The following is an 18,762-nucleotide window of genomic DNA, read 5'->3' as shown; positions in this document are numbered from 1 at the left end:
ATGTACAGAAATCAGTTGCATTCTTATACACTAACAATGAAGCAACAGAAAGACAAATAAAGAAACTGATCCCATTCACAATTGCACCAAGAAGCATAAAATACCTAGGAATAAATCTAACCAAAGATGTAAAGGATCTGTATGCTGAAAACTATAGAAAGCTTATGTTAAAATTTTTTTTTAAATGTTTATTTATTTTTGAGAGAGACAGAGACAGAATGTGAGTGGGTTAGGGGCAGAGAGAGAGGGAGACACAGAAGCAGAAACAGGCTCCAGGCTCTGGGCTGTCAGCACAGAGCCCGACGCGGGGCTCGAACTCACGAGCTGTGAGATCATGACCTGAGCCGAAGTTGGACGCTCAACCGACTGAGTCACCCAGGCGCCCCTAGAAAGCTTATGAAGGTAATTGAAGAAGATTTAAAGAAATGGAAAGACATTCCCTGCTCATGGATTGGAAGAATAAATATTGTCAAAATGTCAATACTACCCAAAGCTATCTACACATTCAATGCAATCCCAATCAAAATTGCACCGGCATTCTTGTCCAAACTAGAACAAGCAATCCTAAAATTCATATGGAACCACAAAAGGCCCCGAATAGCCAAAGGAATTTTGAAGAAGACCAAAGCAGGAGGCATCACAATCCCAGACTTTAGCCTCTACTACAAAGCTGTCATCATCAAGACAGCATGGTATTGGCACAAAAACAGACACATAGACCAATGGAATAGAATAGAAACCCCAGAACTAGACCCACAAACGTATGGCCAACTCATCTTTGACAAAGCAGGAAAGAACATCCAATGGAAAAAAGACAGCCTCTTTAACAAATGGTGCTGGAAGAACTGGGCAGCAGCATGCAGAAGGTTGAAACTAGACCACTTTCTCACACCATTCACAAAAATAAACTCAAAATGGATAAAGGGCCTGAATGTGAGACAGGAAGCCATCAAAACCTTAGAGGAGAAAGCAGGAAAAGACCTCTCTGACCTCAGCCGTAGCAATCTCTTACTCGACACATCCCCAAAGGCAAGGGAATTAAAAGCAAAAGTGAATTACTGGGACTTATGAAGATAAAAAGCTTCTGCACAGCAAAGGAAACAACCAACAAAACTAAAAGGCAACCAACGGAATGGGAAAAGATATTTGCAAATGACATATCGGACAAAGGGCTAGTATCCAAAATCTATAAAGAGCTCACCAAACTCCACACCCGAAAAACAAATAACCCAGTGAAGAAATGGGCAGAAAACATGAATAGACACTTCTCTAAAGAAGACATCCGGATGGCCAACAGGCACATGAAGAGATGTTCAGCGTCGCTCCTTATCAGGGAAATACAAATCAAAACCACACTCAGGTATCACCTCACGCCAGTCAGAGTGGCCAAAATGAACAAATCAGGAGACTCTAGATGCTGGAGAGGATGTGGAGAAACGGGAACCCTCTTGCACTGTTGGGGGGAATGCAAATTGGTGCAGCCACTCTGGAAAGCAGTGTGGAGGTTCCTCAGAAAATTAAAAATAGACCTACCCTATGACCCAGCAATAGCACTGCTAGGAATTTACCCAAGGGATACAGGAGTACTGATGCATAGGAGCACTTGTACCCCAATGTTCATAGCAGCACTCTCAACAATAGCCAAATTATGGAAAGAGCCTAAATGTCCATCAACTGATGAATGGATAAAGAAATTGTGGTTTATATACACAATGGAATACTACATGGCAATGAGAAAAAATGAAATATGGCCTTTTGTAGCAACGTGGATGGAACTCGAGAGTGTGATGCTAAGTGAAATAAGCCATACAGAGAAAGACAGATACCATATGGTTTCACTCTTATGTGGATCCTGAGAAACTTAACAGAAATCCATGGGGGAGGGGAAGGAAAAAAAAAAAAAGAGGTTAGAGTGGGAGAGAGCCAAAGCATAAGAGACTGTTAAAAACTGAGAACAAACTGAGGGTTGATGGGGGGTGGGAGGGAGGAGAGGGTGGGTGATGGGTATTGAAGAGGGCACCTTTTGGGATGAGCACTGGGTGTTGTATGGAATCCAATTTGACAATAAATTTCATAAAAAAAAAAAAAAGCACAGTATCGGGAACTTTCCAAAACGCTTGGTGAAAAGCGGAGGAGCAGCTGCCGGGGGAGCTGCACCCAGCAATGCGCTCCTTCTGCTTCCCCACACCAGCCTCAGCCCCTTCACCAGCTGTAGAAAACAGTGAAAGAAAATACTTACTGATGTTTTGGGGGGTCAAACCCAATGCCACCCAGGAAGAATTGAAAAAGGCTTACAAGAAATTGGCTTGACAATTGACCCTGACAAGAATCCAAATGAAGGAGAGAAGTTTAAACAGATTTCTCAAGCTTTGAAGTGCTGATGTGAAGAAAAGGGAATTGTATGACAAAGGAGGAGAACAGGCAATTAAAGAAAGTGGAGAAGGTGGTGGTTTTGGCTCCCCCCATGGACATCTTAGATATGTTTTTGGGGGGAGGAGGAAGGATGCAGAGAGAAAGGAGAGGTAAAAATGTTGTGCATCAGTTCTCTGTAACCTTAGAAGATTTATATAATGGTGCAACAAGAAAACTAGCTCTGCAAAAAATGTGATTTGCGACAAATGTGAAGGCCGAGGTGGTAAGAAAGGAGCGGTAGAATGTTGTCCCAATTGCCGAGGTACTGGAATGCAAATAAGAATTCATCAGATAGGACCTGGAATGGTTCAGCAAATTCAATCTGTGTGCATGGAGTGCCAGGGCCATGGGGAACGAATCAGTCCTAAAGATAGATGTAAAAGCTGCAACGGAAGGAAGATAGTTCGAGAAAAGAAAATTCTAGAAGTTCATATTGACAAAGGCATGAAAGATGGCCAGAAGATAACATTCCATGGTAAAGGAGACCAAGAACCTGGACTGGAACCAGGAGATATTATCGTTGCTTTAGATCAGAAGGACCATGTTGTTTTTACTAGGCAAGGAGAGGATCTTTTCATGTGTATGGACATACAGCTGGTTGAAGCACTGTGCGGCTTTCAAAAGCCAATATCTACTCTTAACAACAGAGCCATTGTCATTACCTCTCATCCAGGTCAGATTGTCAAGCATGGAAATATCAAGTGGGTGCTGAATAAAAGCATGCCAATTTATCGTAGACCATATGAAAAGGGTTGCCTAGTCATCGAATTTAAGGTAAACTTTCCTGAGAATGGCTTTCTCTCTCCTAATAAACTCTCTTTGCTGGAAAAACTCCTACATGAGAGGAAGGAAGTAGAAGAGACTGATGAAATGGACCACGTAGAACTGGTGGACTTTGATCCAAATCAGGAAAGACTGCGCCATTACAACGGAGAAGCATATGAGGATGATGAACATCACCCTCGGGGAGGTCAGACCTCTTAATAGGGCCAGTGAATAACATTGCTGGTACATGCAGTAGTGAACGAGTGAAGGACTATAATCATAGCTCACTACTTGCTACTATTTTTGTTTTAATATTCAACTATAGTAGTGTTTTAAAAGTTAAATGAAGAATAAAAAATATAAAAGCTCTAAAAAAAATAAAAAATAAATAAAAGCACAGTATCTACCATAGTTGTGAACCTCACCTTCTTATTCCCCTCTTATCACTCATTCACACACACACACACACACACACACACACACACAGAAAACAAAATTAAAGTTGATGGCATAGATTTGAATCTATAGTCTTAAGGATTAGTAGAGATAACTGCTCACTGAAAAAATTATAACCCGCCATAGTTAAATTTAGTAGCTTAGAAAATATGAAAAATGGATAGGGGTCCAAAAAGAACAAAATTAAATAACCATGAAAGTTGCCTATTAGCTTTAATGGAAGGGGAATCACTTAAATGACTTCCTTACAATTGGAGGCATTTGCACCTGACAAATTACTAACTTTCTCCAGGGAAAAATACAAGTATTATTTGCAATCCATGGACAAAAGAAAACAAAAAACTCTTGGTTGAACACCAACTGTATCTTAGATTAATTTTAAAATGCATGTAGGTGTAGATCACTTAGTAAATAGAGCAGACAACTCACAGTGGATGAAGGAATAGGCTTCAAATCAGTAGTCTCAGGTGTATGTTCAAGCTCTGCCCTTACTAGCTCAGTCAATTTGAGTAATTTCTTTGTCAGGTATAAAATGACAATAATCTTATCTACTAGCACTGTTTTTTACAAAAGAGCAGACGATTAAATTAGACCATGCATGAGAAAATTCTGATACGTTCTAATACAGATTCTGAATGGACTTAATCTTTCCAAATTTCACAGGTGTAGGTAGAGAAAATCCATCAATATTAATCTATAAAGTTAACTCATATATTTAATTCATTACTTAGGCACTGAGAAAAAAATGACTGAAGGGTTGTTTTGTTGTTTTTTGTTTGTTTTTAATTTTTTACTGTTCATTTTTGAGAGAGAGAGAGAGAGAGAGAGAGAGAGAGAGAGAGAGAGAGAGAAAGTGATACAGAGCACGAGTGGGGGAGGGGTAGAGAGAGAGGGAGACACAGAATCCTAAGTAGGCTCTGGGCTCTGAGCTGTCAGCACAGAGCCTAGCTTGGGGCTCGAACTCATGAATTGCAAGATCCATGACCTGAGCCAAAATTGGACACCTAACCGACTGAGCCACCGAAGCTCCCCTGTTTTGTTTTTTTTTAATAAAAGAATAAAAAAGAATACAAGAGAAGTAATAAAAAAGAAGCAAACAAGTATCTAACTAGTATATGTACTTACAGTTATACTAAAATTTTAACAATCAAATATGCTTTTTTTAAAATATGAGAAAAAAACCCTATAACATAAAATATACTCATGGAAGAAATTTTAATTTGAGACCTGTTATGGTTGGTTGCTCCCTATTTTCTACTAAACCAGATTAAAACTCTTTGGCCACCCTTCAAGGTGTTTTACCAGCTTGTATCTTCTTTCATCTAACCAAAATATGCTTTCTTCCAGATAAGGCAGACACATGCACTATAAACTCCAAATGATTTCTGCTCTCTTACATGCTTCTGCCATTTTTCTTCCAGGAGAATATTCTGTCCTTCTTTATCAATAGCTTCTCCCACCTTTATTCTTATCTGATGATTCCCATAATATTCTGTGGATTAATTAATTCACCATTGTTTCTGTTCCAATGAACATAAGACAGTAGGGCTACAAGGCAGATGAAGCTTTGCCTCTCACTGAGGATGTGGATGATTCCAGCTTTAGAGAAGCATTAATTGCTAAACATGGACTAAGAGACAGAGAAATCAGCTGAAATCAGTACACTAAATAAGGAAGGCTTAGGATCAGATGCAGATAATGAAATCCAGGGTTGAAAATGAGACCAGAGATTGTGATATATAGAAGGTCCAACTCCAAATTAATAACCAGGATCAGGTGGATATTCAGTAATTGGCCAATTAAGGAGATGTTTACAAGAATGTTCATGGCCACATTACTTGTAATTAGTAAAAATCTGGAAATAATACCCAAAAAGCATATGAAAGATCACTCAAATCATTTGTTATCAGAAAAAAAAATGTCAAAACACAATGAGATATCAACATATATCAGTAAAATAGCTATAATGAAGAGGACTAACAATATCAATTTTTAGCACAGTTAAAAACTAGAACTCTGATACTTTGCTTGTGAGAGTATTGGAAAACAGTTTAGTAGTATCTACTAAACTTGAACATATATCTCCCTTATGAATCAGCATATTTTCACCAAGACACATACATGAATGTTCATAGCAGTTTATTCATAATAACCAAAAACTAAAAAAACAAACATGAATGAATGTCTTTCAACACAATTGTGGTATATTTATATAATGGACTACTATTATATTATTACTATTACTATTATTATTATACTATTTCTCAAACTAAAAAAAGAATTAACTACCAAATACCTATATAACAATATGGATAAATCTCAGAAATAGTATGTTAAGTGAAAGAGACCAGGCACCACAGAGACACTATTCAATTGCTTTGTTTAATGTTCATAAAGGCAAAAATAATTTATGTTCATTGAGATAAGAATAGTATTACTCCTGGAGGGTACATAAAGAAAACTTCTGAGTGTATCAAAGTTCTATATTTCTGTTGAAAGTTGTGTTTATATGAGTGTGTGTGTGTGTGTGTGTGTGTGTGTGTCCGTGTGTGTGAGTATGTATATACCAAGCTGCATACTTGATATATGTGTACTTTACTATATGTAAAATATACCTTAATTTAAGAGACCTTGTACTTTAGAAATATATGGCAAAATGTTTATAGATGAAATAATGTGTCATATATTTGCTTCAAAATTATCTTATGTGTGGGGGTAGTTGAGTGAGCATACTTGAAGCAAAATTAGCCATTTTTTACTAACTTTTAATGACTATGTGAAACTCAGTATATTATTCTTTCTGTTTTCATTTATGTTTGAAGTATTTCAGCAACCAATAAATGAGAAACTGTATAATCACAACTACATAATAGAATCTAGATTGATTGATACATTTGGAGATGAGAGAGTGAATACAGTGTGTACAGAAAAAATATTTGTTGAATTTTGCAGAGAAGTGGAAAGTGATATTGTAGCAAGAAGAGAATGTTAAGATTAAAGGACTATAGGGGCGCCTGGATGGCTCAGTTGGTTAAGCGTCCGACTTTGCTCAGGTCATGATCTCACAGTTCATGAATTCAAGCCCCGTGTCAGGCTCTGTGCTGACAGCTTGGAGCCTGGAGCCTGCTTCAGATTCTGTGTCTCCCTCTCTCTCTGCCCCTCACCTGCTCACACTCTGTCTCTCTCTGTCTTTCAAACATAAACATTAAAAAATTTTTTAAGGAGTATTGTGTGCATATTATAAATTTGGTGTTTTTTTTAAGCCAATGGAGAGTAGTTGAAGAACTATAATCAGAAAAGTCACATGATTAAAGTTTTAAGAAGAGCCATTATGTAGATAGAGAATTCTAGGAGAGAAAAATGACAAGAGAACAAATAACAGTAAATGATGTAACAAGTAACAAGGTAGTAAATGATGTAGATCTATAATATGGCAGTAGAAATAAATTTGTAACAAAATGAACTGATGTGGAAATAAAGAAGGTAGTGCATCTATGCAATATGGTGATTGATTGGATGAAAGTAAAAAAGAAATTAGGCCACATTATTCCATCATTCATTCATTCAACACCTACGAACACCAGGAATTATGATGGACTCCAAAGAGCAGTAGTAAATAAAATAGATATAATCTCTCCCTCATGAAGCTTGAGTACATGGAAAAGAAATCAATACTAACCAAATGAAAAAGATTTAAATATATAAGTTCTGTACAAAAAAAACCAGAATTCTCTTATGAAGAATGAATGGAAAAGCCAATTTAAATAGATTGGGTAGAAAATGCTCTCTAAAATATGACATTTAAGTTGGCACACAAAGAAAGAAGAGGCCGTCCTTACAGGGTGAGATATGAACAGTTCAAAAAGAGAAAGGAAAGAGGTTAATATATGAGAAATAAAGCCAGTATGATGAAATGAATGAGCAAGGGAAAGAATGGAATGAAATGAGGTGAAAGAGGTGGGCCAGAGTGTAGATTCAAGGAAAGTAGTTTGGATTTTATAAATGCAATGGGATACCAATGAATCATTTTAAGAATGGACCTCATATTATCCATTTAGTTTTTACTTGATGTCTACTCCATTTCTCACACAAACACACCAAAAACAAAATGACTAAACAGTAAGTGATTCTGGAAGGCAGAATATTAAAGTGGTTTGAAAAGGGAAGTTTTCTTAAACCTCTTCTAAGAAAATACTGGAGAATAACTTTGTTGCTTTTGAGTTGAAGAACTCCTTCAACAAGATAAAAATTGTAACTTATAAAGGAGAATATTATTAAATTCAACTTCACTAAAAAAAACACATAATATTCATCAAAACAGGAAAATCAAAATGATAAGGTAAGATTGGGACAAGGTGTGGAAAATGCAAATAAAAACAAAAGAGTAGCATAAAAACATTTTTAAAATGTCCTTCATATCAGTCATAGAAAAATAATACAGTGAGGAAAAAAGAAAAAGATATAGGCAAGAATTTCATTAAAAAGAGAGAACAGACTTCCCTGTTCCCTGAGAAACAGCCATGTCCCTGGCTTCATGGAATTTAAATTAGAAGGAGACAGATTTTAATGAAACCAGTACCATTCCTCAAATAGAACCTGCTCCCTCAGCCTGGGACCCAACATCAAAAGATACTAGCAGAGGCCATCAGGGCTGACCTACACTCTTCAAACAAGCACTAAATGTTTCCTGTTTTAAGTGCATGATATATTGAAGTTACTTTTTGTTGGGAAAAAAAACTGACCCAGAGTGTACCATATACAAATATGAATTCTAAGTAATTTAAAGTCCTAAATTAATAATATAAAGCCATAAATATAAGAGAAGATGTAGAAGAATATTATTGTAACCTAGCAATGGAGAAAGTATTTTTAAGCAAGTACCCAAGTGGGGAAAAAATCAAAGATTTTACTCAATGAAGGATACCACATATCAAACTAACGAATGGGCAACCATTTGAGAGAAATACATGGCATTTAAAACCAATGAATAATACACAACTAATTAGTGCAAATTCTTTTCTGCCCACTTTTGACTGGAAAATGCTACCTAATAATAGTTTAATTTTCTATTGTTCTTAAAGTTTTTCAGATTTAAGATTCTCAGAATTGGGCTGATGATACTTTTCACTTAAAACTGTGTTATTAAGGGAGCCTGGGTGGCGCAGTCGGTTAAGCGACCGACTTCAGCCAGGTCACGATCTCCCGGTCGGTGAGTTCGAGCCCCGCATCGGGCTCTGGGCTGATGGCTCAGAGCCTGGAGCCTGTTTCCGATTCTGTGTCTCCCTCTCTGTCTGCCCCTCCCCCGTTCATGCTCTGTCTCTCTCTGTCCCAAAAATAAATAAACGTTGAAAAAAAATTAAAAAAAAAAACTGTGTTATTAAGGGGGCACCTGGCTGGCTCAGTTGGTTGAGCATCTGACTTTGGCTCAGATCATGATCTCACGGTCCTTGAATTTGAGCCCCGAGTCAGGCTCTGTGCTGACAGCTCAGAGTCTGGAGTCTGCTTTCAATTCTGTGTCTCCCTCTTTCTCTGCCCCTCCACCACTCATGCTCTGTCTGTCTCTCTCAAAAACTAAATAAACATAAAAAATAAATAAAATAAACTTATTAAGAAATGTCTATGTTGCTTTTTTAAAAGTAATTTTTTCATGTTTGTTTGTTAATTGTAGTGGAGGGGCAGGGAGAAAGGGAGAGAGAGAATCCCAATGAAGCTCTGCACTGTCAGCACAGATCCCTACATGGAACTTGATCCCATGAACAGTGAGATCATGACCTGATCCAAACAACAACAACAACAACAAGAATCGGGCACTTAGCCAACTGAGCCACCCAGGCACCCCTCATCTATGTTGCTTTTTAAATACTTAGTTCTAACTGCCTCATAGTAGTTCATTATATATCTTAGCATTGCAAATTTATTTATTTATTTATTTATTTATTTTTTTTCTTTTTCCAACGTTTATTTATTTTTGGGACAGAGAGAGACAGAGCACGAACGGGGGAGGGGCAGAGAGAGAGGGAGACACAGAATCGGAAACAGGCTCCAGGCTCTGAGCCATCAGCCCAGAGCCCGACGCGGGGCTCGAACTCACGGACCGCGAGATCGTGACCTGGCTGAAGTCGGTCGCTTAACCGACTGCGCCACCCAGGCGCCCCAGCATTGCAAATTTAAAGTTGCACACACACACACGTACACAGAGAGAGACTATGTGCCTTTGCACTTGTACAAAAATTTATCTGGGGTAAAAATTCAACAGCTGGACTCCAAAAGATATTCATGAGTAATTTCACTAAGTAATGCCAAATTGTTCTTTAGACAATTTATACATCCACCAAAAGTACATCATCATCATTCCTATTTCCCACCTGGTCATCAATAATTTTAAATTACAGCAACAACTAGGTATATAACGACAACTTATAACAAAGATACTTAGCTTTGGAAGGCAACTTATCTATATTTCCAGTCAGTCAGATGAAGCAGATCCAGTGCCTTTCACTGTGCCTGGAAACTGAAGAACTCGCTAAATATTTGTTAAGCAAATAGTTGAGGAATGCCTCCTCAGAGCTTCCCCAGAAGTTGAAAGTTTTCATAGCAATGAAGCAAAATTAATTCTAACCTTGATGGCTTTGAATCACTTAAGAAAAAGGAAGAGATAAAAGAAGGTACAGAGAATACATTACTGAAAACTTGGAAAATCCTCAAGATTCTGTAGCCCTCCTCAAGGAAGAAGAATAAACTAGAATATCAGAAATTCAAAATGCATTTATGTATGTATGTGTGTATCTGTTTGTGTGTATGTGTGTGACATGTGATGGCCAGTTTTGTGTCCACTTGATGGATCACAGGGTACCCAGGTAACAAGTGGTAAATGGAGTAAAGCAGATTGTCTACCTGGATGTGTGTGGGCCCCATCCAGTTTACTGAATGCCCAAATGGAATAAAAGTCTGAGTAAAGGAGAATTTGCTTTCTCTGACTGTCTTTGAACTGGGACATGGGTCTCATCTGCCTTCAGTCTTCGATTCACATATACTTTAGGCTCTTCTGCTCCTCAGGTCTTTAGACTCAGACTAGAATTATACCTCTGACTCTCCTGGGTTTCCAGCTTATTGACTCTAGATATTAGTTTCTTATAACAAATGCTTTATGTTTATTTTGTTATATATATAATATATATATATCTTGTCTTAATATATATGTATCTTATCTTAATATGTATGTGTATGTGTGTGTCTATCTATCTATCTATCTATCTATCTATCTATCTATCTATCTATCTATGTGTATATATATCCTATGGCTTCTGTTTGCCCACAATTACACATAACTTTTGTGATGGAAAGTTGGGGAAAAGGGATTGGCTAAGAAACTACAAAGGTTATTCAGTTTTCTCAATGTTTTATATAAAATCAAATTAAAGTGAATTAGAAGAAAAACGTAAAGAGAAAGAAAATTTAAGGGTGACTTTTCAGCCAACAATTTATTTCAGTGAACCTCGGGAATAGTTTGGAATTTAAGTAATCTAGATTTGATATTTAAGACAGCAGCAAGAAGTATGATTCTCACACAGCCCTCCAGAAATATTTCCTTAATAAGTGTTCCTCCTTTTCTATACTCTGTGATCATCAGGGTATTTACATTTTCATATTATTACAAGTAAACTGAGTTTTAAAATTATGTTTGTCTACTGAGTCTTTAAATTCTGAAAAGAATATTGTACTTGTGACTATTTCTTCTTAAAGAACAAATAAACAGATAATAAGTATTTGGTAATATAACAGAATGACACTGAAGAGACATAACCTTTCCTAAAACACATTTGCTCAATTTAGTTGACATAAAGCTAATACTTTCTAAAGGTCAGCTTTCTGAGTCAAATATTTCATATTTAAAGGTAATGAGTAACTAGGTTATCTACAGAGTTTGTTTTCCCACCAAAGTTTATGTAGCATTATGACTTGTACAAAAATTTAGTTATGTTTCATTTTTAGGATCATTACCAAAATATGTTAGTACCCACCCCTACAAAAAAAAGTATGTAGAATTCTAATTTTCTTATGTCATTTGAGATCTTAATTGATTGTAGTCCAAGAAATTTCCTTTGGACAAAAACTACAATATACAACATTAAAAAAAATAATAATTTGTGAGAGTAGTTCAGATCATTCTTATAACACTACATTTAAGTCTCAAAAGTCAATTGGGTTCACGGTCTTCAATCATCTGGAAATCTTTCTAGTGATCATCAAGGCTGAGTATTCTAAATTTTACACTCCAGCGAAGCTGGCATCTGGCAGTCTTGTCTCTATAATCAATACTATATTGCTTGGCACATTATTAATAAAGATTAATTTGATTACCTCAAAAGACATTTAAAACCACTCAGTGTATACATAAAACATTGTTATTAATTCTTGTGTTTGGAAACTATTTGATAAGAATCATTTAGGGGTGCCTTAGAGGTGTCCGACTTTGACTCAGGTCATGATCTCGCAGTTCATGAGTTCGAGCCCAGCATCAGGCTCTGTGCTGACAGCTCAGAGCCTAAAGCCTGCTTCAGATTCTGTATCTCCCTCTCTCTCTGCCCTTCCCCCACTCATGCTTTGTCTCTCTCTCAAAAATAAACATTAAAAAATTTTTTTAAAGAATTATTTGTATAATATGTAATGACATCTTTCTGGTACCTAAATAAAATAGGGGCCTTTTTCAAAATCTCAGAGAAACAAAGCTTTGTATTTGTAGAACCGTAGCTACCAAGTACAAAGACTTAAGGTAAATTAAGAATGAAGAGTGAGTCATAATAATATATATTAACTATATATTACATATGTCATAGATAGACTCTAAACTCCATGGGAACAGAGATCTGCAGTGTATAAATAACACTGTATCCCCTATCACCAACAAAATGACTTGTTCAAAAAGTGCATGCAGTAATTGTATTGAATTAACAAATGAATATATATAAATGTGTGAATAATGAATATCTTCCAAAATAAAACAGACTTTAAACATCAAAACCTTCTACAGCGAGTAAGGCTCTACTGAATTGCTATCTTCAGTTTGGAAAACCAGGCAACAAAACTGACTGCTGAGGCAAATTCTCATTCTCAGTTTGTGCCTATATAAAAACATCAGTATTTGGTATCTTGAAATGTAATATCTTGTATTTGCATTCTGGCAATTTTATTTTCACAGGTCTCAGCAAAATGCTTTTGTAACTTCCAGTTGTTTTATAAACAGGGAGTTGGTTGGCTGGCCACTGTTTAGCTGACCAGCCATTCTCTGCAAGGAATGAAAGTAAGCAGGGTGAAGGTCATTAAATAATCAAAATTTACTTAGTGCTTTGCACAATTACACAAAAGCTTATGCTTCCTTTTTTGTTTTTGAGGGAGAGAGCACTTGCGGGGGTGGGGGAGAGATATGGGGTTGGGGGGCAAGGCAGAGAAAGAATCTTAAGCAGGCCCCATGCCCAATGGGGGAGTGGGGGGAGTTGTGCCTAATGCAGGGTCATGTGACCAGAGCTGAAAACAAGAGTGGATGCTTAACTGAAATCAATAGTGGATGCTTAACCAACTGAGCTTCCCAGGCACCCTGCTTCCTGCTTATACTCCATTCTGCTTTCAGACAAGAAGTTATTATTCTCTACACAGAAATGCACATGGCGTTTTGTTCATTAAATTAAAATGTATTATTCTATTTATCTGATATATTACCAGTTTGATCTTTAAATTTGCTCTAAGAAGAAGTAAAATAAGGAATGTTGCTGGTAATTTACAATTATTTTGTGATTTGGTATCAAATAGCAAAATGATCTATCTTGAGGAGACTGACACATTGATAAACATTAACTTTCAGTCAGTTGCTAATTAATGAACCACAAAAACACATTGATGAATACACAATGGTGATCAGAGTACATTTTAGTATATTATTGAATAACAAATACAATAACTTTCAAAATAAATACATACAAATCTAATAAAAATTGTCATCTATTTGCACAACAGTAATGTTTACTATTTATATACGAGGACTACTTGATTAATATTTGTGAAGAATATTGTAAAACAAACCTCAGAATATTTTAAATTCTAAAATTTGTTAGCCTGCTTGGAGTTGAAGGTCCTATATATTACTTAAAGGAGCAATATAATTTATTCAATGTCTAGAAATATGTATTTGTACCCTAGTGTTGTATGACTTTATAGGTGGTACAAAGATCTTTGTGTGGTATAACAAGAAAATTCTAGAACTATTAGTTCTGTAACTACTTTAAATTTAAATTATCTAAACTTCTGACAGTTGCCAAAGGAAACATTTTAAAGTAATCCTAGAAAGTACAAAATGTGTCAAGTTTGATATATGTTAAAAGAAAAGCCGCATTTCTCCTTAAACTAATTAACAATAAAGAGTTAGCTGTCTATCTGTCTTTGTCTAACATTTTCCAGCTGGATAAATTCAATTGTTATTAAACTTGACAAAAAGCAAGGATATTATTAATGAAATTAACCACATGATGTTAACTTTTTACCACAATATCCCAGTGTGTTTTAATTAATTGTATGACAGAGATCAAAGGAGTTCATAGGTGAGAATGTGAATTGAGTTTGTTACTCTTATTTTTGATAGGATAGCAACCTATCATCTGCACATTTCAAAAGTTAAATTGTATCATGTTTCTAGATTATCACCTAAAATCTAAGTATACTTTCATCCCCCTCAGAAAACTCATTTATTACACTTATTTAACAGTGCAATTACATTTTACATGTGTCAAACATTGACTGTCTAAGGTCAAATTTAGATAGCCCACTAATTTAGATAGATAGACAGCAGACATCAGACAGACACAAACATAAATACTATGACATTAAGTGAATTACAAAATTATAATCTTGATAATTTTTATGCTATTCAGACATACACAAATGTATACACAATGTACACAGTACATTGAAACACTGGAAATATATTTTAAAATAGCTTATATATTCAAAATGAAGGTTTCAAATAGAATGGAAAAGTTCAGTTTGGTTCATTTCAACAAATATCTGTTGGTTGTATCCTATGCTTGGTGCTATATCAGGTCCCAGATCTGCATCTGCCAAGTTCCTGCTTCAAGGACTAAAGCTGTCAAAAATGTAAAAGGAGTAATTGCAGTAATATTTATTGGGAGCCCAAGATAGGGATCATTTACTTAACCCAAAGGGAAAAGGGAACATTTTCAGGAAGCAGTAACACTTGAGATTCACAAGATGATTTACAAGATAACTTGCCAGGTAAGAGATAAGACAGATGCAGGCAGTAGAAAGCATAAGAAGATGCAAAACATCAGGAAACAGCATGGTCACAGAGAAGAATGCCAAGTTGTTTTCTTGTAACCAAACATGAGGCTGGAAATGAAATGGAAAGCACAGGGAGAGTTACCTTATGTTAGCCCAACTCCAGATCACAGAGAGCCTTATATGGGATTCTAAGGAATTTGGACTAAATATGTAGATGATGGGGAGCTCTAACAGATTTGATTTAAAAGAAGGATCTTTGAGAGGCACCTGGGTGGCTCAGATGGTTAAGCGTCCAACTTGAGGCTCAGGTCATGATTTCACCATTCGTGAGTTTGAGCCCCGCATCTGCACTGTCAGTGCAGAGCCTGGTTGGAATTCTCTCTCTCCCTCCCTCCCTCCTTCTCCCTCTCCCTCCCTCTCCCTCTCCCTCCCCCACTTGCTCTTCTCTCTCTCTCTCTCTCTCTCTCTCTCTCTCTCTCTCTCTCTCTCTCAAAATAAATAAACTTTAAAAAAAGAAGGATCTGAGACAGATGCCCCTGGGCGAGAAGCAGAGATTAGACTAGAGAAGGAGAAAGGTTGAACGTGGAGAGGTATAAGAACCCTGAAACAGTATGTGAGACATGATGAGGGTATGACCTACAGCAGTGCCAGTAGAGATGGAAAGAATGTGACAGACACACTGAAAAATGTATATGAATCAAATCACAGGAATCGGTGTTTGAAAAGACGCAGTGGGAGTGATAAAGCAGGAAAAGTTTACTTTGATTCTCCAGTTAGGGTACAGCCATTAGTCAGTAGGGAATGCAGAAGAAAAAGCTGATCTAGAAAAGAGAAAGAAATCATTCTGGATTCTGCTCACCACTATACCACCAATGCTAGAAGGAAATCATTCTAAAGAATTCCAGAGAAAATACTAGCAATTAAACTGGCAAACAAGTGATTTGCAACATTAAAGCAAATATTCAGGAAATATCCAAATATAAACAATACACATTTCACATTATTTGAATTTTGAAAGTAAAATATCTAAAAGTTTGCAAGTAAAAACATCTTAAAAATAGATTGTTTACATAAGAGCCAACTCATATTAAGAACACAAGAGCAAAAATGAGACATAGATGACTGGATAGACAATAAAGAGAGAAGGAAAAGGCATTTTCCAAATGATCAAAGTTGTAATCATCATTTCATAAATTTGATCTATGTCAACACAGCATCTTAGTATGCAGAATCTGGTCAGGTGCCAAGAAAAGACACGAGAAAATACGGTGTTATATCAGAGGGGGTATTAGAAGTCACAGGTGACAATACCAAGAGGCATGCATGTAAGCCATGAAATAGAGCTCCAAATGCATTCCACCTGTTTTTCTTAATCCTGAGGCAGCTTCCAGAAAGACACTGGCTAACTGTTGAATGAGAAATGAGTAAATTAGATGATTTTCCATAGGTAGAAAAATATCAGACCAAAGCTATTTTCTGAATCAGATGAAAGAAGAAATACAGAAAAGTCAGACAAACATAGTGGCGATGGGGGTGGAGTGGAATGCATTAGAGAGTGATATGGTTTTCAGTATCATTAAAACATATTGCAATATATTATACCTGTCTGATAGAATGGCCTTCAAATGGAAGAAAAGGGAAAAGGGGTTTCTATGAGTAAGTACTACCTGTACTATAACAGCACATTCAGCTTGACAAAGTGGTAACTCCATTTTAGAGATTCATTCACCTCAACAGACTCAAATAGCCTGCTCTGCATTGCTCAGCAGGGAACTTCATTAGTACCATTCAAACTGAAGTTCCTCTCTTCTTAAAGAACAGACGTGGAAAAGATCCTTCCTATGTAGAGGGTCTACCTTCCTGTCTCCAAAGATCGGGAACAAAGCTAAAAGGGACAAAAAACTCATCTCGTCTATTACCTTCATTGTTAAAATTGCTAGATGCTTCACAGCATATTGAACATTAGGGGATAGTGCAAATATATATATATATATATATATATATATATATATATATATATATATATATTTGAGTCAAACAATAGTTTGACTTACTGACCATACAGCTTTTACAAGTTTTTAATTTTTAAGTGAAAATTTTTAAATTATAAGTGAATATTAACTTAATATTCACTTAATTATAGAATTATAATTACAATTATAATTATAGACTTATAGAATTATAGAATTTATATAGAATTATAAATCCTGTATTTGGTTTCTCCTAATAGGAAGCTAAAATACCAGACCAATGTAACAAAAGATAAAATACTAGACTGATTCAATCAGAACCCTTTGTAAAAAGATTCACTTTACATGAGTAAAGCAGGTGGACCTATATTTTTTATGATTTTTGTATAGGTGTCTGTGGATGCATGTGACTGTTTACAGATTTTGTATAGTTATACTTCACTATCCAGAGTAAAGTATAGTTTTATTTTCATACTTCTAGAATTAGAGGTCCTTTCTTTAATTGTTTTCATATGCTTAAGTCCTAACCTTGCATTACTTTCTTTAATATACATAAAATTTTGAATGTAAGTGAGAGATATGGAGCAAGGAATTTTAAATGTAGTAATTTTTTAATGGCCTGATAGAGATAAAACTATTACAACTGATTAACTCTTTGTGTGTTTATTTTTAATTTTTTAATATTTATTTATTTTTGAAAGACAGAGACAGAGCACCAGCAGAGGAAGGGCAGAGAGGGAGACAAAGAAGCAGGCTCCAGGCTCTGAATGGCCAGCACAGAGCCCAGTGCAAGGCTCAAGATCATGATTTGAGCCAAAGTCAGATGCTTAACCAACTGAGTCACCCAGGTGCCCCAATTTATTTTTTATTTATATATTTTGAGAGAGAGAGAGGAAGAGGGAGAGAGAGAGAGAGAACAAGCCAGGGAGGGTCAGAGAGAGGGAGAGAGAAATCCCAAGCAAGCTGTCAGCGTAGAGCCCAATGTGGGGCTCCAACTCAGGAACCGAGAAATAATTAGCCAAGTGGAAACCAAGAGGCCAATCTTAACCAACTGAACCACCCAGGTGCCCCTCAACTGATTAACTCTTAAATTTTATAATATACTGGAATTTCATCTCTAATTTTGAGCATCATGGCCTTCCTAATCTTAAAGGCATTGTCTTCCTTGGAACGTATCACTAAAAAGTTACATTATTCTTACTACTAATTGACAGTGGCAAAGAACACAGAAACTAGAATTTGTACAGAAGCATTCCTAGAAGTATAAATGACTAAAAATATTCAAAACAGGGTCTTTTCAGAGTCAGCACTAAATGATCTTTCCTTAACATAAGCAGATAATGAATTGAATTTCAAATTTGAATTTTCAAATGTGTATTCCAGAATGTAATACAGCTTAAGTGATAGATTGTGGTGCTTCCTATAGCCTAGAAGATAAAGAGGACCAGAATATGGAAGAAAAATTGCACACTTATTAACAAAAACTGTTGAAATTTTATCTTTTGTAGGAAACCAGCCATTTTCTAGAATGTTTTTCATAGCAAATGCTCTGACCTTTTATATGTTAATGTGTCTTTTTTGACTATCAAGTTGGTTAAGGATTAGGAGTATTAAGAATTTCAAAAGATTCATAACTACGTAGATCTGAAAAAAATGGGAGGAAATACTATTATTCCTGAGGTATACATGGCAAAAGCTTAAAAAATATTTTTTAATGTTTACTTTATTTCTGAGGGAGAGACAGAGACAGAGCACAAGTGGGGGAGGGGCAGAGAGAGAGGGAGACACAGAATCCGAAGCAGGCTCCAGTATCTGAGCTGTCAGCACAGAGCCCAACGCAGGGCTTGAACCCACAAACCATGAGATCATG

General features: G+C 36.2%; 2 protein-coding genes across 6 annotated transcripts in view; one reads left to right on the top strand and one right to left on the bottom strand.

Moving 5' to 3' along the window:
* SPAG16 (sperm associated antigen 16) overlaps positions 1 to 18,762 on the bottom strand; it is a 997,079-nt gene that overhangs the window by 723,949 nt on the left and 254,368 nt on the right. The gene's annotated exons all lie outside the window — the stretch shown is intronic.
* Positions 2,583 to 3,411, top strand: LOC102902273 (dnaJ homolog subfamily A member 1-like). The gene has a single exon (XM_045034450.1). It carries the CDS (start codon positions 2,683 to 2,685, stop codon positions 3,394 to 3,396), a length of 714 nt encoding a protein of 237 aa, XP_044890385.1. The 5' UTR covers positions 2,583 to 2,682; the 3' UTR covers positions 3,397 to 3,411.

This window comes from Felis catus, chromosome C1 (assembly GCF_018350175.1).
Source record: "Felis catus isolate Fca126 chromosome C1, F.catus_Fca126_mat1.0, whole genome shotgun sequence".
NCBI classification, from domain to species: domain Eukaryota; kingdom Metazoa; phylum Chordata; class Mammalia; order Carnivora; family Felidae; genus Felis; species Felis catus.
Note: the sequence above shows the minus strand (reverse complement) of the source record. Positions and strands in the feature narration are given on the sequence as shown.